This window comes from Hermetia illucens, chromosome 2 (genome assembly GCF_905115235.1).
Source record: "Hermetia illucens chromosome 2, iHerIll2.2.curated.20191125, whole genome shotgun sequence".
Classification (NCBI taxonomy): Eukaryota; Metazoa; Arthropoda; class Insecta; order Diptera; family Stratiomyidae; genus Hermetia; species Hermetia illucens.
Genome location: NC_051850.1, coordinates 126,562,678 through 126,585,010, shown reverse-complemented (window position 1 = coordinate 126,585,010; position 22,333 = coordinate 126,562,678). Strand labels below are relative to the sequence as shown.

At 42.6% G+C, this 22,333-nt stretch overlaps 1 protein-coding gene across 8 annotated transcripts in view; it reads right to left on the bottom strand.

The window, feature by feature from the left end:
• Window positions 1-22,333, bottom strand: part of LOC119647424 (E3 ubiquitin-protein ligase Nedd-4) — a 176,152-nt gene that overhangs the window by 129,129 nt on the left and 24,690 nt on the right. Inside the window, exon 1 of one of the 8 annotated variants that reach the window (XM_038048328.1) lies at window positions 10,334-10,727. The exons of the other annotated variants lie outside the window; for them this stretch is intronic. Within the exon in view, the coding sequence (XP_037904256.1) occupies window positions 10,334-10,399 (66 nt within the window). The 5' untranslated portion in view covers window positions 10,400-10,727. Of the gene's footprint in view, window positions 1-10,333; window positions 10,728-22,333 lie in introns of those variants that run through there. 8 annotated transcript variants of the gene reach the window in all.

Sequence of the window (22,333 nt, the reverse complement as noted above, 5' to 3'; positions counted from 1 at the left end):
GAAAATAGAACATTTTATTGTATTATTGAGAACGATTCGGTGCGAAAATGTATCATTTGGTGGGTGGGGTTGGAAACGTATCTCATGTTACGTTCGGCTAAGTGTATTATAGTGTTTCTAGGGAAAGCAAAAAGCAAATATTCATTATCTTAGGACACCTTTATAATGCTCGATAAATCATTATTTAACAATGAACATTCTAATGACGGCAGAAGGGAATGTGATGTGGGCCAGCAACCCTTCCTGCCACAATCCTATTGGCACGCAATCTAAAAAAGGTCGTTATATTGACTTGGAATAGGAACAATACATTAAGTAAAGACAACCCACATAATTAAACTGAAATTAGATAAATTACCTATCATTGAAACTACCCAAATTGCCGAAATTAGATGACATGATCAAGAAAAATTAATTGAAAATATTAAAATATGTAACCATTTACAGAAACGAAACGAAGGCGATTAATTAGAATGGCGGTGAATGTTACTTGGCAGCTAAAATTTCCACCGCTACAATGTTGTAGAAGCTCTTACCAGATGGTCTTCATGTAGAATAAACCTTTCGCATCATAAATATGTGTTTATGCCACTGAAAAAATATTCTTTAGTTTTCTCCTGAAAATATATGACTTGCGGTTTCGTCCAGGGCAGAGGCCACTCATCAGACGCTGCCTCATCTCTGCCCTGGGAGCAGCATGACCAAAATCGCAAGTCATATTTTGCAACTTGAGTGCTTGCCCAAGAATGATGTTCCGTGGACCACAACCAAGAAAGTATCATCATTATCAACGGCGCAACAACCGGCATCCGATCTAGGCTTGCCTTAATAAGGAACTCCAGATATCCAGGCTTTGCGCCGAGGTCCACCAATTCGATATCCCTAAAAGCTGTCTGGCGTAATGAACTACGCTACCGCTCTATCTCAGACAGGGTCTGCCTCGTCTTCTTTTTCTACCATAGATGTTGCCCTTATAAGACTTTTCGGGTGGGATCATCCTCATCCATACAGATTAAGTGACCCACCGTAACCTATTGAGCCGGATTTTATCCACAACCTGATGGGAATCGTCCATCCTCATGTAGGGGGCCAAAAATTCTTCGGAGGATTCTTCTCTCGAAGAAGCGAATGGCGGACTTAGGAATCCGTCGATTCTTAAAAAAAATTCCTGGAAATAGTTTTCTACTTTCCTAGCGATTGTGGATTCCTAAGTCCGTATCCACTTGATGCCGGACCGGACCAAATGTAGAGCAACTTATTCCCACTCTTGATGGTCCACGGACTCCTCTTTTTGAGTTTAACAGCCATTTTTCCAAAATTAAAAGAGGGACCAAGGCTACGGTTTCTTACCAGGGCAGAAGCAACTCTCTGCAGATGCCGTAGCCATCTTCGTTTCTCTTTTAATTTTGGAAACTTGGGTGTTAAACCCAAAAAGAAGAGTCCATGGACCATCAAGAGTGGACCAAGTTGCTCTCCATTTGGTCCGGTCCGGTATCAAGTGAATGCGGACTTAGGACTCCCTAATCCCTAAGAAAGTTGTCTAGCTCCGGCCAAGCTTTAGCCTGAACTCTAGGCGGATTTACGTTGATTATAATTCGTACCCTTGTCGTATTTTGCGAATAATAAATGGGAGCGTATAACATCTGCGAGCCGCTTCGGTCGCGCTGCTCCCAGGGCAGAGGTGAGGCAACGTCTGAAGAGTTGCCTCTGCCCTGGTAAGAAACGGTAGCCGTCTTCCTCCCTCTTTTAGTTTTCTACTCTCGTCGGAAGCCAGACGCTTGAGGTATGAAAAGTTTTATGTAACTAAGTACATTTGAGTGCAGAACTATAGCATTTGTACGCAGCCCATAATGAAGGTGTATTTAGCATGTTAAACTACTCATACTGTTGTTGCAGTAAATTGACACGGAAAACTAACAAACTGTAACTTTATTAGTAACAAAACGATTCTGAACAAACTGCGGATATCATGATTCATACTATAGTCTATATTATTGCAAATTTTTGTAACACTAGGATAAACTTAAGCGGGATTCCTAGTCAATTTCCCCAAAAAAATAGTAATATACCATTATTAACTTAATTTGAGAAGGTATCGATATGGAGAATATTTTGAAGTCTGGACATCGTACAAAGGGAGCTTCATGATTTTTTCAGATTAAAGAAATCATCAATTTCGACTCTTCGCACTCCCCGCTTTAAAAACAAATTGTCAAAACTACGACTGACTTCGAAAAGTACTAATTACAATCTTTCGTTTGATAGCCCACATGACTAAACTCTCTTTACTCGACTCCCCCCCCCCCCCCTCCCTCAGTTATCTCCTGGCTTTCCTCCTATCTCTCACACCGTTCCTGCAAAGTTTCTTTTCATGGTTACTAATCTGGTTCTTTCTCTCCTTCCTCTGGTGTCCTCCAAGGCTCTATACTTGGCCCGCTACTCTTCCTGCTTTTTATCAATGACCTCGCCTACATCCCCATCTGCTCGCATTTGATTTACGCAGACGACCTTAAATTACTTGCGTCTGTTTCGTTTCCGCTGGACTGTGTTCTCTTACAGTCCAACCTCGGTAATTTTATCCGTTGGCGTTCGATCAACGAGCTAACACTGAGCAAATGCCACTAGATGTGCTATTCGCTTAAACCCTCCCCAACATCTTTTTCTTATTCTCTAAGTGGATAACCCCTTTCACTTCTGACCTCCTTCCAAGACGTAGGTGTGATATTCGTTCAATTCCCACATCGTTGACATCATGAAGAAAGCTTCCAAAAAATCTCGTTTTATCCTACGTTCCTTAATTCTCTTCAATTACCTTATCAGAAACATCCTTGAATAGTGCCATGTATTCTGTTCCCCCTTCCGCCATTCGTGACGGCCGCACTCTTGATGTTGTACAACGCAAATTCACCCGGGCCCTCTTTTATAAAAGGAACCTTCCACGGGTTGACTATCCGTCACGACTCCGCACGATCAATCTCCCTTCTCTACAGCAACGCCGTATCTTCTTCTATCTTTTAAAACTCTGCGATTGTCTGATGGATTTCTCTGCCAACTCGGATATTACCTTCCGCATCGCCTCTCGTAACACACGTAGTGCGAACATTTTTAATGTACCCTTCGCGGAGCTGGAAATTTACTACTCTCCGATCCCGAGGCTATGCCGGTCCTACAACGCCCTACAGATTGAGTCCTTTGACTCTGTCTCCTTCTCTAGTTTTAAGCGTAAAGTAAGCCATTTGCTTGCTCCTTTGAGGACAATATGTAATAAGGAATTTGTTTTCTGTGCATTGTCCTCATTAAAAAAATAAACATATACGATGGAAAAAAAATTGTACACCCCCATTTTGTATGCATGAGGACCTCCCTCAAACTCAATATAGAAGGATGCAACTTACTGAATGTGTGGGCGTTTACAGTTCCCACCTTCTCACCAAATTAGCCATTTCTGAGGAAAGTGCGTGTGACAGCCAGACAGACATAGATTGAACTGATTTTAATAAGGTTTTGTTTTACAAACAAAACAGGGAGAAAGTCACTTGGCACCAGATTGTAGTATGGGTGACCTACTTCTGCATTCTTCGGAATCCGAGTGGTGCGATCAGGCACATTGAGTGGCAGAAACAGCACTCCGTGTGCCAACTTGCCACGTCTCTTCTGTACAACTGCCTCACGTACCCGATCCAGTACGTTAGCGTAATGTTGGGAATTCTTGTGGTCCCCTAACCCATGTAAATACTCAATAAGTTTCCCTCGCTATTCCAGATAATGGTAGATATAATATTCGACGACTGCTTTTTGAATTTTTAGAATTTTTTTATTGGACTTTCTCGTTGTTTTATCCACTGCGTCGACTCATGCTTGAACTCTGGATCATACTGACGAACCTAAGTTTCATCAACGAGCACAACGCGCTTGCCAATTTCATCCAAGTTACTCTGACACAATTCCAATAATTTGTTACAGATCTCCAATCGGTATTGTCTGTTAAGCGATGTAAGCATTCGCGCTACCCAGTCACGCCTTTATTGAAGTGCAAACGTTTAGTTAAAATCTCTACAATTGGTTCTTTGCTAATCTGTGGTTCTGCTGCCATCTACCACAATTTAATCCGTTGTTCGGCCTGTACTAATTTTTCGACTTTTTGGACATTTTCTTCTGTTATTATCACCACTAGGCGGGGATCGTCTTCATCGGCCTTTTTTCCTTGTCGAAATAGGTGTTCAGAGGTGGCGGCGAGGAAGACGGCGGCAATCCTGTCGGCCATGTGGGCGAGGAGAACCTCCATAGTGGTGGCACCGGGAGACGCTGTACTCACTTCGGCTTGCCGGCCGTGATGCAGTAGGCGAATGCTCCAAAGGCCTAATCAGGGCGATTAGACCTGAGTCTGCACGGGGACTCATCTGAAGTGGCAAATTGGTCACGAAATCTCACCAGGGGTATACTGGTACCATGGGAATCGAGATAGCTCTTGGACTCTCATACTTCGGGTGAACTCCCGTTGTATGTGAGTACAGCTCGGGTTCCGTACTCCTTAGTTCGGTAGAGATTTAGGTAGGTCTTGCATCCACCAGTATGAATGCTAAGCCTTGCACTTGGTATAGACTGGTACCGTTGTTGCTTGCCTCAGCGGGGCTCTGATTGTGGTTACAAAATCAATCCTTGCCTTAAGAAGACCGTGGGATTAAGTCATCCAGAGAGGTGCTCACGTTAAACCCTCAAGGACTTAACTGTCGAAATAGCCGGCACCCTCAAACACCGATGACATGACTTCAAAAATTTATTTCGTCGAATTTTCTTTTTTAACAAGAAAGTTAATCAGGGGGCGGTGCTCCCAATTGCGAGAATTTGTAATTTCTCCAAAAGGGTGTTGTTGCTTGTTCCAGGGATAACTAGAACAAGTAGAAAAGGACTGCTATTTGTACGACCAATGTGTCACGCAATTCATGTTATCAGTAACGAGATGATGTCTCATCGCTAAGTATCTTATGTTGCAAACTTATCAGCCACCACGCGTTCATCCAAGTATAGAATAGGTATTTTTGAAAAAACAAGTAGGAAACCGGAAGCTCAGCGCTTCAGGTATGAAAAGTATTTCAGTTTTTTCAAATAATTAGGTCCGTGATGGTTTCATTTATATACAGCTCATAGTGTACATACGTTGAATACACCCGATATTCCATTTAATGAGGTGTCGACATTTTATGTCTTGGGGAAAAGTAATTTAATGCAAAAGAAGCAACCTTGGAATTTTGTTAATAATAGTAGAATTTCCACCAAACTTTGTAGCATGTTGTTTTATATTAAAACCTACATTACTGTAAAATCTTGCGCAACAAATTGAACTTAAGGGGGTTTTGCAATATATTTTCAAAATACAAAAATATGTTATTCTTAATTTTATCTGAGCAGATATCATAACAGAGAGTATTTTGAGACCTAGATACCATACGCATGCACCACTATATTTTTTTCAGATTGTTCGTTTGTGTGTTTCTAAAAATAGATGCTTAAATTATTGAACCTTTTCAGACCCCCGCACTCTTCGGCTTTGCCTCAAATGTCAAAACTAACATCTGCTTCGAAAAATATCAATTGAGACCTTTCGTTTGACATCCCGCATAGCTAAAAAAAAGTTTGCACCCCCTTTAAAAGTGATTGTCTACTCCCTAAAGTTCAACATGGAACGATATATTTAAAATTTTGTGTCAACAGGTGTAAGGAAAGCACATTAAATGTTTAGAATTAAGGAGCTCTTAAAAGGAGTAATCCGCTCAGGGTTGATAGAAAACAGAGTCCTGACTCGGACCAAGTACCCTCCATGCAGATTGGAGTAAAAATAGTTGAACTGTCCAAGTTAAAGAAGGACAACAACAGTGTGTACCAGCTATGGTGGGAAACATTAAGGTGCTCTATAATAGGTCGCAGAAAGTGGAAAGAGGTCGCAAAGAAAAGCCGACACCTGCCGTCCCAACAGTGTCACCGACGACCTAAAAGACACCTAACGGTAGTGTATTCAACCTGTCACCAAACAAAAAAGGGCTAAAAAAAGATGGGAATCCAGTAAAGAATCAACAAACGTTTGAGTGGAAAAAAACACACGAGCTGTTCGGATGAACGGAACTAAAAGTACGGAAAAACATGATAGACTAAGGTCGTTAACAAAAAAGCAAAGAAGAAACCAAAAGCGCAAATTCGTTCAGAATCAATTGTTATCTCCAGTCAGGGCAATTTGTCCTACGCGAACAGATGATCATGTCAATATGATCTGAAGGATCCAGAAAGGGGATCTAATATTTGATCTGAAAAAATCCAGTTTGGGCAAAATCGAAAGCTTTCGTAACCAAGTTAAGAAATCACTTGACGCGAATACCATAGTACGGGCCCAAAACATTAACATCGATGTACAGTGCAAGAATCTCGATAAAGCGACATCTAGAGGAGAAATTTGCACTGCCTTGTAAGAACAATTTAAGTTGGAGGAACTAGGAGAAGAATTCATTGTGAGAAAAGCCTATGGCAGTACCCAAACGGCAACAATGCAATTAACAGCAGCGCGGGCGGAAAAGTTCGTCGTCTGAGAGAGTAGATTTCATTAAAGGGGTGCCTCATGTTTGGGCACTGGGCGAAGACGCACTGGCGACGTTGGTCGGTCCGATCAACGTAGAGAGTATGAGAAGAAAGGCTATATTGCCAGGGAGTACAACAGGGACCCAAATGCCTACTATGCAAAAGGGATAACCGGCGTATTTCGGGAAGAGGTAAATGCTCGGAATTAAAAAGGCATTGATTGCAATGAGGAAATGAAATTTGTTTAAATAAACCTCAATCGTTGTAGAGTCGCCCAGAATCTGGTGTATATCTGTACATCTACTTCGCCCCAGCAAGTCTGACACTGTTTGAATTGGAGGTAATGCTCGACAATCTCTATTCGACGCGGCGGTGTTTGCTAGTGCCTTCAACACTTGGGCCTCGATTGAGATAGCAGAGAAGCAAATGCAAGAGGACCCAGTCTATTAAAAGTTTTGTGCAGTTAAATATTCTGTCCAACAAAGATAATGTAAACACCTTTCAGAAAGGGGAGTCTAGCCGGATTGTACGCCTGACTTTTGTTAGCCCAGCTAGAAGCCATGCAGGAATTATTCCCCCACCAAAAGGGTGGCAGCTTCCAATGACCTCTGAATTTGACGGCAATTTCGGAAGTCACCAGGGACGAGCTGCTTTTAAATGCTTTAAATTTGTTCGGTGAATTTTTCGGAACGTGCATGTCTGAGGGATATTTCCTAAATCATTGAAGAGGCAGAAGCTGATACTACTGGTAAACCTGCAGGTGAGCCGTACTCCTACAGCCCCATGTACCTTCTGGACCCTACAGAGAAAATATTAGAACGATTAAAGCAGAATAGATTCCTCCCCATTAGTGAGAGCCAGACTTTTGAGGTCGACAGCCTGGCTTCCGTAGAAGCAGATCAACCACTGATGCCGCCGAGGTCGATGATGGAAATCACGCAAAGTTTTCAGGTTTCAATTCCAGCAAAGGTAGTTACAACCCTGGACGTAAGAAATGCATTCAGATCAGGCGATTGGAACCTTTTACGGAAATCACTGACGAAAATTTATATTTCCCCAAATCTTGCTGCTATTTTCAATAGCTATGAAACCGATGACGAACCCCAGGATTTCATTCTCTACGGGTGTCCCACAGAGCTCCATACCGGGCCCAGTATTATCGAACACCATATACAACAGTGTAATTAATGTGTCGTCTCTGGAAGAACCACGATGATAGATTGCGCTGACGATATAGTTGTAGTCGAAAATGCTGAGTTACACTCACGTGAAGCAATCGGTACTTTTTTGCCAAATATAGTACTATAGTACTTTCCAACTTTTCAACTCAGTTCTGACATTTAATGCCTAAGGGGGAGGACTGAGAAGTGATCATTTCTTCCACGGACCCATTCTCAGTACCTACCCAACCAAAAAATCTGAAAGAAAATCACGAAGCTGCCACTATACGGTGCCTAGCCTCCATACTGATATCTTTTCAAATAAAGTTAATAATAGTATGTTACTTTAATTTTAGTAATTGACTGTAGACGCAGAACACAAATGACCTTTTGTTGGATTGGCCAGCTTACGAATAAAGTCATCTAAGTGTGGAATCATCACTCAGAAATATAGCAATTTTGAGACTCTTATAATGACAAAAGCCGGCTCACCAAAATATTCATCAAGACGTGTTACGCCACTAGTCCAACGCAGCATCTTCGTCCCCATAATCGTAAGAAATCGTTCATTTTTTTATAGTCGGCCGACACTCACAACCACAAAGGGCGACAGGGCAGACGGGGTTGAATTTTACATTTGAGACGTTCATTGATATTTCGATCGCAAGGAACAGCAGTTGTGGAACGCCATTTCGTCCAAGTTGTGCTAATGCGTGAAGCAATGTTATAGCGCAGCTCTCCATTGGGGGATAGCATTGAACCGAGACATCTAAATCGCTTAGTTCTGGGCTGGTCACTGACAGTGATAGTGCCTGTTTCATGAGGATCGGGCGCAAGACAAACCTTCCTAGATGCTCTGCCTATTATCGCAAAAAGAAAGACTGCGACTGCTAGCGGCAACCAAACAGACTGAGACCTTGGGATTTTTTTCTTCTGAAATTTTACCACGAAGCGGCTTATACATGGTTTTTTTGCAACTATTTGTTGGAAAGTCCCTTCTGCGTAGAGCATAACAGATGCAGTCCCTGTTGACGCTTTCCCCTAATCAATGTTTAGCAGGTAAAGCAGTGGTTTAAACAAAGCACGCTGTTCCAGTCCCAGTTCAATTTTCACCATCATGAATGGCGCAAGAACCGATATCCGGTCTAGACCTGCCTTAACCCGAAACATCCCCGTTTTGTCTATGATATCGCCTCATCTGAGGCAGGGTCTGCAACATCTTATTTTTATATTCTCGATACAGCCCTGCAGATGTTCTAGGCTAGATCATTCTCATGCATACCGATCAAACGAGCCGCCAACGGCAACACATTGAGCCGAATTTTATCCACAACTAAACCATCGTGACATCACTCGGTTTTGTGTAAAACTAAACTTAAAATCGGGTTATCGCCTGCCTGCCCGTCTGTCTGTCGTAATCATTTTTCTCGGAAAAGGTTGTAGCGATTGATACCAAATTTGGTGGAAAGGTGGAAAGTTCTTCGGAGGATTGTCTTCTGGACCGCGGCTAAGAGTACGTAATTTTGCTAAGAACCCAAGTCTTTCAGGAATACATGAGGATTAGCAAGATCATTGCCTTGAACAGTAGGAGCAATCTTAAGGGGAGACGTTTAGAGAACAATTGTAAGCTGCAATGGGCCCCGTCGAAAATTTTCAGTCAGATGAGAAACTAAAGATCTTTTTTAAGTGCTATGGTTGAGCATTTATCGCTCCGCTCAGACGAATAAAACATCTATGAACAGTTAAACGTTCTTCTTATAGACAACATGATAATGCACCCCACATTCACCTTTAGCTCTTGTTATATTACGAAACCTGAACTGCTAACTCCTTCTAAACTAATTCATATTGAAGGAAATGTAAAATCAATCCTTATTGGTGCCAAAAAGTCCCGATTAAATTGTCATGAAAATTTGTTTGATTAATAAGATACAAAGATAAACGATGAAACAGATAAGCAAAGCTTTGTTTGAACCGGAAGCCAGAATCTACATTTCGACATATTTTCCCCAGTGACTCACAATGACTCGAACCTGGAGCGTAAGCGCAAGTGGAGTAACTACGTTATAGACGGTGAAAACTTGATATTATCTTACTGCCATGCACTAAAAAGTATCTCAGAAGTCCCACAAGAACGGGAAGTAGCCTATAGAGGAAAGAGGCCCTCGTTTCCACCTACACTCCTCGACGCACTTTAATACGATTAACCGTTCTACGACGAATTATTTAGAGGTGCAAAGTCGTAAGTATGTATAGGCGATGAAAGATTGACCAGAAGGTCACCAAAACCTGGCACTAAACACCATTCCAGCGGGTATCCCGCTAAGCCAAATCTGTGTAACCTGCATACACCTTGCACTACTTCAAGGTAAACAAAAAAATGTTGAGATGCCAACTCGCATTGGTACGAGAATCCCACCACAAGTAGGTGACTGTGTGAAATGTCAAAATCGGGCCATCACACGTTGCTTGGCAAGCGGATCCTTCTGCTGCTAATTCAATAATCTGATTGGAGTGCTCGGTCGTAATGCAACCTGGAAGCAACCGTGTCGGCCCAATGCCACCAGGACAGTTACAGAAACCCGCAGGCACTCGGGAACACTCACATAATCCGCATCGGAGCCAGGAACAAATCCATAAACTGAAGTAGAACCTTCGCCGCCCTCAGCCATTGAATTCTCTTCTATTTCCTCGCTTTGTACACACTAATTTCACCAAATTGGGTAAATTCAATAAATGACTCAATATCACTATCGAATTATCAACAAAACACTGGTCGTCGATACATTGGGACCACTAGAACGCAAAAATCACGGGAAAATTCTTGGGAGCGAATTACGCGACGGACACGACCCTAGAACGAAGAATTTTCAGCTGCGACGGCGACAGACTGTCGGATTTCGTTTGGAATTTCGGGACGGCGAGGAGGAGCACAAAGCGCGGCCACGGCACGTTGGTTGCACTCTGCTTCCAACAAACAATTCTGAGGAACCGAAGAATGCGGGTTGACAGCGAGTACGTTCGCCCAAATCCGCGAATGCGCAGTGCAACCAAAACATCACCATCCGTCGTCTGTTCACAATGACTAGTAGTGGGTGCCAATAGGTTTGCGGCTTTGATAAAACCTGGCCGAGAGGAGCAGACGTCTGGGTGCTCAGGCTGACTCATAACAGTCTGTCGAGAAAAAAAAAACAATAGAAATTGATAAAGTGAAATACGTATTTCCCAAGTGTAACGATCAACCACGATAGTTTACTAGAACCTGATTAAATTATTTCAATCTTGGATGTACCTTTTAATAACGAGAATATCCTTGTCGTCCGAATAATCAGTAGCGGATAGAGAATGACTGAAGAATAATGCGTAAACAAATTGCAGAATCGAAAGCGAGCAGAAGGCATGTCAGCGTTTAGCGACGAATTATGAAAGTCAAGACTGTTGGAATATGTGCTACTCCTCAGAAAAAAATGTCGAATTTCCCCACAGCAACTGGAAATTTCGAATGGAAATATTCCTGGTAGATCTGGAATTCGATAAATATTTACGCACGGTATGTTTCCACATTATTAAAGTAGATTTCTGATCGCGAAGGACGCCGGAGGAGTGAGATTTTGTCCGACTGAATATAGAAGCATGGATGGAAATTGACGAGCACAGGGCTCTGATGATTGCTCCAAATGGAGCTTCGATACCGTGGCAAAGTACCAGGAATGCAGCGAGCTCTTTGAAACGGAAAATCCAGAAACTGCTGCAACTTCTTTTTCTTCAGCCTTTGTCCCGTTCACAGGCGGAATCGGCTCGTCTGATCGATTGCACCATTTTGTTCCATCAAAGGCCTGATCTGGATGTAGTCGCGAGGCTTTCAAATCCCCATCCACTGTATCAAGCCACTGCTGTTTCGGCTGGCCTTTTGGTCGCTTACCATCGATCACAATGTTCAGACCAACATTGGCGAGTGAATTCTCGTTGACGCAAATTGCATGACCATACTATCGAAGACGACTATCTCGAAATGCGCCCACTTGTGGATAAAAATGGCTATGGGAAGTATACCCAAAACGGAAACCCACAATTCGTTGGTATGTGAAAACTGGGTGCCTCCTAGACACATGCCCACGCACCAGCTGCTGACGCAACCTGGTACACTAACTAGTTGTATCGCATCACTTTGTTAGCGGACTTCCTGCCCGCACGTGTCAGTAGGACGCCCATGTACTTCTCCGTGTAGGCGAAACGGCGAACCGGGTAAGATTGTGACTGGTTGGTTGAGGTAAACGTTTCCTTCAGGTTTCGGAACGGGTGAACCGCGATTTAGTAGATGTGGCACGCCCTAAACTAGAGGAAACACCTGAGTTAGTCCAGCTAACTCAGTCGAGGCAATTGCCACGGTTGTGATGTGCGAGCCTGTGCCTAAATTTGGGACAAATATCAAAACAAAACTATGCATGAAAGAAACGAAACACCATTAGCATTAAATGACAAACGCGCACATTGATGCAACAAGTGATGAGGAGGTAATGAAACTGAATCCCTTTAAGCGAAGTTTTAATGCAACGCTCTCCACCCAGGTTAGTGAAGACGGATGGGTGAACATGTATTGATAGTCGCAAAGGCTATACCGGGCACAGCAAGGAAGAAGCGGTGCATGCCAACGACGAGTGAGGAAAATATCCTGCCCTAAGCACGCTCAACGAATTCAAGTGGTTGTTCGAAACCTTAAAGACACCTGCGACATGGCGAATACAGGACAGTTACAAACTCCTACGGTGACACTAATAAAATCCCAGAAGGTGGAAGCAAATGTTTGGACAACTGTGAAGGCAAGGAAACAGATAAAATGAAGCGAGCACCGTCCGAAAGCAGAGATGACCTCTATTACTCTGAGATTCTCCGGAAGGTCAAGGGAGATCAGACGCTAAACGGCCTGGGAGACAATGTCACACTGATCAAAAGAACGCAGAAGGGAGAACTGCTCCTGGAACTTCGCAAGACGCAGGACGAACTTGGTTGGTAGATCCAAGGATACGGTGAGGCAATTGATCCACAAAATAACTGTGGAGTGCAGCTATCTTGACGAAATCACGGCGGAAGACGACATATGGAGAGAATCGGTGCGACTATTTCCAGGCGGTAATATGGATGCAATAAAGAAATTGCGGAAAGCATACGGCGACACGCAAACGGCAATCATCAGTTGGCCAGCAGTTTGAGCAAAGAAGTTGCTCGAAGCTGGCCAAGTCAAAACCGAATGAGGTTTCTGTAGGATTCGAAAGAAAGTAACTTCTGCCATACGATATAAATGTCCGGAGTTCGGTTGTACAGCCAGAACTTGCACAAGGAAGCACGATAAGTCTAACTGATGCAGGTGATGTGGTGAAAAAGGACATTTGGCCCGAAATTGTGGGAAAGACGCTGAATGCATGTTATGTAAAGATGCAAGTTTTGATGATAGGAGCCACGCCATAGGAAGCGAAAAATGCCCGCTGTTTAGGAGCGAACCAAAAGCAAAGAGTAATTGAGGTTTATTCAGCAGCAATTATTAGCGAACCTTACAGAGGAAAGATAACGCGGTATGGGTGACCGAAAAAGTGGAAAGTTAGCAATTTGAAGGACAGGACCATACCCATTCGAAAAAAATAACCGCAACGCTTGGTAACGGATTCGTAAGTTAAAATTAACGGTGTTAAGTCTATAGTTGCTACGTTCCGCCAAGCGCAACAAGCGTGGAATATGGGCGAATGTTACATGAAATAGCGTTAGACGCAAGTCTACGATCTCCCATTGTCATCACGGGAGACTTCAACGCATGGTCTACCGAGTGAGGAAGGAAGGTTTCTAATAACAGGGGGCTGATGCTGTAAGCTTTTCCTTCGCTGGACATTGTTCTTGCTAATATCGAAAGTATCGACACCTTCCGAAAAGGGAGAATAAGTTCAGTGATAGATATTACTTTTGTAAGCAGTGCGTGGATCGGGGACATTACCTGGCGAGTTAGTAAACACTATACGCATAGCGACTATCAAGCTAGTGTAATGGAGAGCAGGAGAATGGGGCGTCCGAGAGACGTAAGATCATACCGGATGAAGTAGGAGAGTTCAAAAATGTTTGATGTGGAAATTATCGCTGAGATATTTAAGGATAGTTTCACACCAGCAGCGAGAGAAAAATTTTAGCAAATTGTCAGAAACGTGTTCGCAGCCTGTGATACATCTATGCCAAAGCGCAAAGATAACGCTCACAAATAATCGAAAACGTGAGAGAATGACGAAATATAATAAGGCGATTGCGTGCCATATGTCTCCAAGCAAGAAAAAATTACCAACGCACGAGGTAGAAAACTAGTCGGAGAGAGCTGCAGAAGGAAAGGAAGCAGGGCCCGAAGATCAAGTGCCTAGTTTTATTGCAAAGAATAGTGACCACTCTATTTCCACAACAAAGCAAATGCGCTAATGCGGTTGAAGGAGAGCATCTAGAAAAAGATATTCCAAGCATAACGCAGGATGAGTTTACCATTGACCACGAAAAAATGGAGGCTAAAATAACGCCCACGGCTGGACGGATACCGAACGTGGCTTTGAAGGCGGCGATAGAAGCAAGACCGGTGTGGTCCATTTCCACTTTGAATACCCGCTTGGAAGAGGGCATCTCAGCGACTCAGTGGAAAAGGCAATTGCTGGTTCTGCTACAAAAAATTGGTAAATCACCTGGCGACTCCCAATTGAAGAGGAAGCAGGAGGCATGTCTACAAAACAATACGGTGTTCGTGCTGGCCGGTCAATAGTGGATGCTATCAACGCAACTATCAATCTGGCAGAAAAATTAATAGCACGTATAAGGTGGCAAAGCGATACTAAAAAATATTTTACTTCACCCTCGATGTAAGCAGTGTTTCCAACCCCTTAAGCAAGCCGAATGTGCCCACGTATATTCAGCTAATTATCAGGGACTATTTCGTGTATAGAAAGCTCCTCTATGATACCGACGTAGGCCCAGTTAAATATTTAGTAACCGACGGATTGCCCCAAGGATCAGTGCGTGACCATGTGCTGTGCATCAAACTTCTGCGACAAGCTACCCTATTGACTATGCAGACGACATTGCAATTGTTGTAGTAGACAAACACCTAAAGAATGTTATCTGGGCATGCGAGACATCACTAGGCTGATCAAGAATTGGCTGATATCACATAGATTATAGTTGGCGGAACACAAAACTGAGACTAAGGATGTACTAGTCGGCAGCTTCAAATTGAGAAAAATTCTACAGTTTGAGCGTGTGATAAAAGTCTAAGCCTCAGTGTTATGCTGGATCATCGATTGACCTTCAAAGAACACTTAAGCTACACGGCCGAGGAACCAGGGAAAGTTGTAGCTGCATTAACTGGCATGATGCCCCCAAGACCCAAACCATCGTTCTGTCTGTTGCTAGCCAGAGTCTGTTCATCCATTTTGCTTTACGGAGCATCATTTTCGACAAAAGCCCTTAATGTTCAGGCGTATAGGAGAAAATTATCTTCAGTATATCGTCTGAGCACGTTAAAAGTCGCTATTGCATTCCAAATGCCAGACGAAACAATTTTCGTATTCGCGGGAATTGGTCCTGTTGATATTTTGGCTGAGGAGATGCGACGATTAAACAACTGAAAAGCACACAGTGACCATAATGCCGAAGATCGACGGCGGGAACGAATAACGCGCACAATCAACGTGTGGCAGGAATGTTGGAATAATTCCCACAAGAGGAGAGGTGGATGCATAGGTTAATTCCAAACATCCACCTTTGGATTATGCGCAGACATGGAGATGTCCACTACCACTTGGCTCAGTTTCTGACTGGGCATGGTGGATACCGTAGATATTAACATCGTTATGGACATGACGATTCTCGATTCTGTCCCGAATGTCTTAATGAATACGAGGACCCGGAGTCAAATTTACAAATGAGAGAGAACACCTTGAACTTCTCTTGACGAGACCCTTACGAGTGGAGACGATCATTCCGCAAATGCTCGAATTCCAAGAACTGTGAAATATAGTTAGTGGCACCATAAACTGTATTCTGGAGGAGATTCGTAGGTTGGGGTGCTTACGAAAAGCGGCAGGGAGGGAACAATTCTCACCGTAGTAGAAGGCCGGAAGTGGTTTAACCCACCTCACGATGTAATGTCTCTAGATAGTCCCGTGGGGCATAGCGGGTAAGGAGGGGTGGATTTTAGTAGGTTAAAATCCCACACTGCGACTTTCCATGTTTTTCACCTCTATAACAAAAGAAACAGACACAAAAAACCTTTAAAGTGGCAGTGAAGCTCTTATACAGAGCCTACGCCCCAAAAAAAACCACTAATGCAAATATCTAGACAAATTAAATGAATAGTATTACATTATTCCCCCCCCCCCCCCCCCCCTTCCTACCTACCTGACTGGCGCAAGAGCGTGGTTTGTCCTATACACAAACAAGTTGGAATACTGGAAGCTGGACACTTCGGGTATAAGGTTTTGTGTTCATTTTCTGTGAGAAATTTCCTATGCGTGTCTTAGATTACCATAAATTCACGTGAAATAGACAAATTTGACCTTCTATAACTTTGTTAATAATAGTTGGATTTTTTTTTCAAACTTCCCATCGTGTATTACATTATTACTGATGACGGTACCTAATTTTGTACTTCTATGATGAACTTAAGGGGGGTTTTTAGGTAAATTTCTAAAATACGGTAATATGCAACTTTATTTAAGCAGATATCGAAATGGCATGTATTTTCATGCCCCGGTTTTTGTTCAGATTTGTTCAGATTTTTCGGCTGGATAGGTTCTCAGAACAAAACCTGTTACACTTTTCGGGCACAAATTTTGAGCCCTATGTTTCACCCAGTAACAGAAATAAGATCAGTTTCGAAAACTACTAATTGAGCCCCACATGCCCATAATCTACCAAAAAAAATGACACCCCGCTTTCACATATATGTGGAATCCTCCCCCTTAAACTTAACACAAAATGACGCCACTTGCTATATGTAAAGGGATTCACAAAATTTCATGACAATAGCCTTAGCTGTTTCCGACCAAAAAAGGGGTCTTACAGACGAAAACATCGAATCAATTCTAATAGGGTTTTTTTTTGACAGAAAACCTTAAAAAAGAAACAAACTTACCTATGACAAGTACAGAAGCATTTCATTGCTGTGCATGTCCTACAAGATGCTGACGAAAATATTCCAAGCTAGGTTAAAGCCATATACAGACAAATTAATTGGTGAATACCAATGTGGCTCTCAAAAAAGACGATCCACGATGCCCTAAATTTTCACGGTGCATCAACTCTCGTCGTCGACTTTCTTCAAGCGTATGATAGCATAAAACGAGAAACACAATATCGTATCATGCGCAGGTTCCGCTTGCCTTAAAGACTAGTATGAATGACGGAACTGACGATAGCTGAAACTGGATTCTATGTAAAGGTGCTTGGCAAGCTAACGCAATGCTTCGAAACGAATACGAATTAAAGCAAGGAAATACACTCGCCCCATCCTTTTTAACCTACCCCTTGAATATGTTATCCGCAAAGTGGAATTAGGTCCCACGGGAACATTGCTCTAAAAATTTTCGCAAATAGTGGAATTCACTGACGACATAAACATTATGGCGTTCAATTCCAGTCACCAAGGAAGTATTCCTACAACTGAATGGAGCAGGGCAAGAAGTCGACCTAAGAATTAATGACAAGGAAACAAAATTCATGGCCCAATCAAGAAGAGAGGCGCCAATACGACAAAACCTGACAATGGGCGACTTTAATTTGGAGAACGTGAACAACTTTGTGTGCCTAGGAGAAGATGGTAATGAAAAAGACGAAGTTCACGGACGAATAATGATGGCCAACAAATCATACTACTCAGTCCTACGGATAATGAAAAGTAAAAGGGTGCACAGGAAATATAAGCTCCGAATTTACAAACCATAATACGACCTGTGCTACTGTACGGCTGTGAAGTGTGGACTCTAACGCAGGCGTTAGTGAAATTCAATGTCACATTCGAACGTAAAGTCCTACGTCGAATACTTGAACCGGTAAAAGATGGAGCTGACTGGCGAATTACGAGTAGATACAACCATGAGCTCAGTAGCATCGGTGGTGGTAAAACTACGAAAATTTCAATGGGCCGGTCACGTAGAACGGATGGATGACAAGCGAATACCTACAAGGATATTCAAAGGCATACTCGAAGGACACAGCCCAGTGGGAAAACCACGCAAATGGTGGGAGGACTTAGTGGACGAGGCCAGTAAAAACTACTGGATTTTTCCAACGAGTGCACGCGATCGAAGGATCAAGATGGCTTGAGGAAGTCTATGCCGCACTTTTTCATTTCACCTATTTCCTAATTCATTTTAAACTGGTTTTTAATCCTCTCTTCTATGAGTCCGATTTTCCAATTGTCCGACCTCTCATATAATTCTGTTGCTTATTATTAATCACTAACTATAAAAAGATAAATGATTAGCACATTCTAAATTACTTAATTGCACAACTTGGATTACATTACAACAATTTCTCTATCAAACTGTAAACTGCAAAATCATCTGATAAAATATTATCCAGTTTGAGCCGAACAGCTGACTATCATAAATTTTCAGTATTTTCAGGGCAAAAGCGGAAATGGCTGATTATGAACTTGTAACGAAACATTCAGAAGATTACCTACGAAATCGAGATAACTTTCTGATTATTCTGGCGTCCATACTAAATCATAGTTACAAATAGTTGGTTTCTTCCATTTACTCCGCCAATCCCATGAATTTGGTTCGTCTTTGCATAAACAACTTGCACTTATAATCCACGCCATTATCATTTTCGTGAAAAGAATAGATTTACAAACAAGTGTAAGGTCAATAATTACACTCGAAAGCATGCGTAGTTTCTGAATTCAATAATTCAAACATTTTATTGGTGTTCGCTGGTTTTTATCTTTCCACAAGTTTAATTTATATAGATAAGGCCTATTCAATGAAGCCGATAAACATGTGTACATATCGTGACGGTAGTTACCTCACCCCCACACATCTCGTAAGGAATCGATAACATGTTCTTGAAGTTGCATGAAATCGCATGAATATTCTGGAATATTACTACGAAATTGCACCTTACAACACATTTTTTTAAGGTAGACATTCCACATATCTTCCCGAGCTTCTGTGCCATTGTTACTTGGCAACTACATGGCCAAAGGGCGTGACACCAAATTCAAATTCATCAAATCATTAACTCAAATGGGGCACAGCAAATTGAACTGCCCCGTCAATACGCCGCCTGACCTTTGGAGGAAGAAACCTTATCATCTTTGAATGGTAGCAACGTCAATGTTCAGATCTAGATATCGCACCAACACACCGAATATACATATTAAGTGAAACAATTAGCCGAAAAGTGAAAAATGAATTAAGTTTGTACTGAATGAATGCATATTTACGCAAGCACGCGCCAATTTGCTGGAATTTTCAGTTGGCGCTTACCGTGTTAACATTTCAGCAAGATTTTTATTAGCTGATCAAACTATAGATTGGTAGGCACCTAAAAACCTCTGATATTTACACATCAAGTACCTATGCTGCAGGCTTGACCGTGATCAATTTTCATTGATCAAGACATCAAGCATTAAAAGCTACTCCATGCACAAATAACCTGCAGCCGATAAATAGAACGAACTCGGTAATACATAATAGATAAAAAAGCGATAAATCCCCAAAAATATATTGAAGCAGGAAGACCATCACGCCTGTAATTGGATAGTAAGTGGGCTTTAAGCAAGAAAAGCTTCCAAGATAAGATTTTGCGTTCACAACATCTCAAAGTACAAGAGCGACTGCCGGATCGGCAATCGACCGAATATGCCTCTAAGAGATCCCCTGTTTGAAGGACACCTACTACTATTATGCTTCAGGCTAAGATTGGATACTTGCGCAAGTCCTCTCCCGACCTTTCCAGGGTGGAGAGTGGAAGCTGCCTTCAGACGGTCAAGAGTTTGCAGGGTCGGGCTGAGAGTAGATTTATCCATCCGACGAAGAACAGTTTGCCTGCTGTCCATGTTTTAGGAGCAGTTCTATCTGGCGGAGGATGGGCCTTAACAACAGCCCGCAAGAGGACTCCAGACATTTTTTTGGGTTTATTCGCCTTACACAGATTCTCAATCGAAAAATAAACATTTGACGATAGAAGAAGAGATGTTAATGCCAGCCATAGCTGGAATGTAGCCAAAAGACAATAGCTATCGAGGGTAATACAATCAATGCCAGTCGTGGCACCTCTGAGCTGGAACCAACAGCAGGGACCTCCGGGAGCGAGACGGCTGACGAACAAGTGGTTTCCAGCATACTCCTACCTCGAACGAGATTGAAGTCGGGGATCACCTAAAGAACAAGCATTGACAAAAATTCCGCCTGCTGGAATCGTACTCGAGAGCCAGTATCAAAAGGCCATCTATATTCTAAACAAAATTGCGAAGAATAAGGAAGCCGGTACTGTCGATGAAAGCGACGAAAAATATCTCGCTAGATGCCGGGCTGTTGTCGAGGAATATAACAGCAAATGCTTAGAAAACCTAAAGTAGTTCCACGTATTGAATCTAGAAACAAAGTTTAATCGGTTTCTACATTCCTGAACGATTTTCGAAATGATCAAGGGAATACGCAACGTCCTCAGTGCAACCTAGCTATCGCTGCAGATTGCGACGCACCTGCCATTCAACCGCTCGTCAATCATACAGGATAACATATACTTCAGCTTGAACAATCGTTACATATTGTCCTAAAGGAAAAACCCACTTCTCGTTTTTATTCGAGAGATAGGCTCCGGCTGGAAATCCTCTTCTGTTTTAGAGCCATCGGAAGACTCCCCTATATCCCACCACGCATTCCTCAGAAACTTCCCAGCCTTCTATACGTTAATGTCATATCTGCTACCAAACAGATGTATGGGGACCCAAAAATCGGAAGGCATTGTAAGAACTGGATCCAGTTCAGCCAGTATCTCTTCCAAAGCTCTGTGCTCTGAGCTGCTCTTATTGCAATGCCTCGAATAAATATATCCGAGAGCTGGAAACTGAGTAATGCATTTAAAGTTGCACCGCATGTTGTGCTAATGGCACCGGTAATACCCAGGCACACAGTTCTTTGCAATGCCGCTAGTTTACGATGAAAAGTCTTTTATTTTACCTTAACCCACCACACTACGAATATATAAACGAACATACAGTACGTTTCAACTTTACCTCTACATTTTTGTTCGAAAGAAGCTTTTTAGACTAGAGCGACTCCCGGATATTTCACTTCTTCGGAGATTTGAAGAGTTGTACTCCTCATCTCTGGGAGGCAAAGTCCACCCAGTTTCCTCCTTTTTGTAAATAATACCAACATGGTTTTATCTGGATTTACTGTTGTATGTTTCTACACACCGTTCCGAGATCTCCATCAACAGCACGTCATCAGCATAAAGTCGTTGCTTCGCTGTAGGCAGCGATCGACATCCCCTTAAGCACATAGCAGAACGTAGATCCACTGAATTAAAGTGTCATCGATACCATGATGCTCTGGCGACATCACAAAGTTTTCGGAAAGACGTACAGTCAAACGCACCTTCAAGGTCCACGAATACTCCATCGCGTACCCACCATTCAAAGTTGCACCCTCTATGACGAGCAGACTCACAGGACTTTCCACGTTGGTAAGCATATTGGTTTTCATTTAGTGGATGCGACCTTAGCGCCTTCCCACGAATATGACACTCAACTCTCCAAATCTTTCAGCAAGAATAAGTTAAGCTGATTTGCCTAAAGTTCTTTGGATTTGCCAGGCTTCAGTATGAAGACTACCTTAACCTTCTGCCAAGAGGTAGACATGTAGTCCAAAGCTAGAAAAATATTTCTTAGCAGTCGCTCTAAGTGTTCTTTACCCTCCCTTAACATTGCCGAATAAATGCCATTCAAGCCATGTGCCTTGAAATGCTCAACGGACAGTATGACTGGTGTGCCTTCTTCATTGGTAATAACCGCTCTCACAGTGCTCCAATCCACCTTGGAATACTTTCGTGTTGGAGGGATTGCAGGAGCCGCCAATTCTCCCCCTTCCATTGCAATCACCACTTCTTCGGATTGATTCCAGACTGGAGTCCGCGAAGGCACTATCACACTTTAACCAACTTCTTCATTCTTATTGGTGTAGTTAGTTGATTTCCAGAGTTTTTGCAGTTCGCGGCCCAATTAAGCGAGGGTTTTACCGGTTTTGCCCCAGGAAATAGGATAAACCTCTTCAAAGCACTCTAAAAGTGTACTCGATTAGGAATTTGTGTTCCAATTAGGAAAGCTTCCAAGAATATTCCGTCTTGATTTCGAAATCGACTTTGGACATTTGGAAGCGAATCCAAAGTTATAAAGGTTCACAAAGGTGTTTTCGGTACCAAATTCTCTCTTGGAGTTGCTTCAACTTTCGGATACTTTATTTTTCGAAATTATACACTGCACACAAAAAGAGTTTAAGGTTTTCAGCGCATTGAAAAGGGACGAAAAACCGTAGCTATGAAGTTAGGAATTCAAAGAGAGGCAGCAGCGTGGAAAA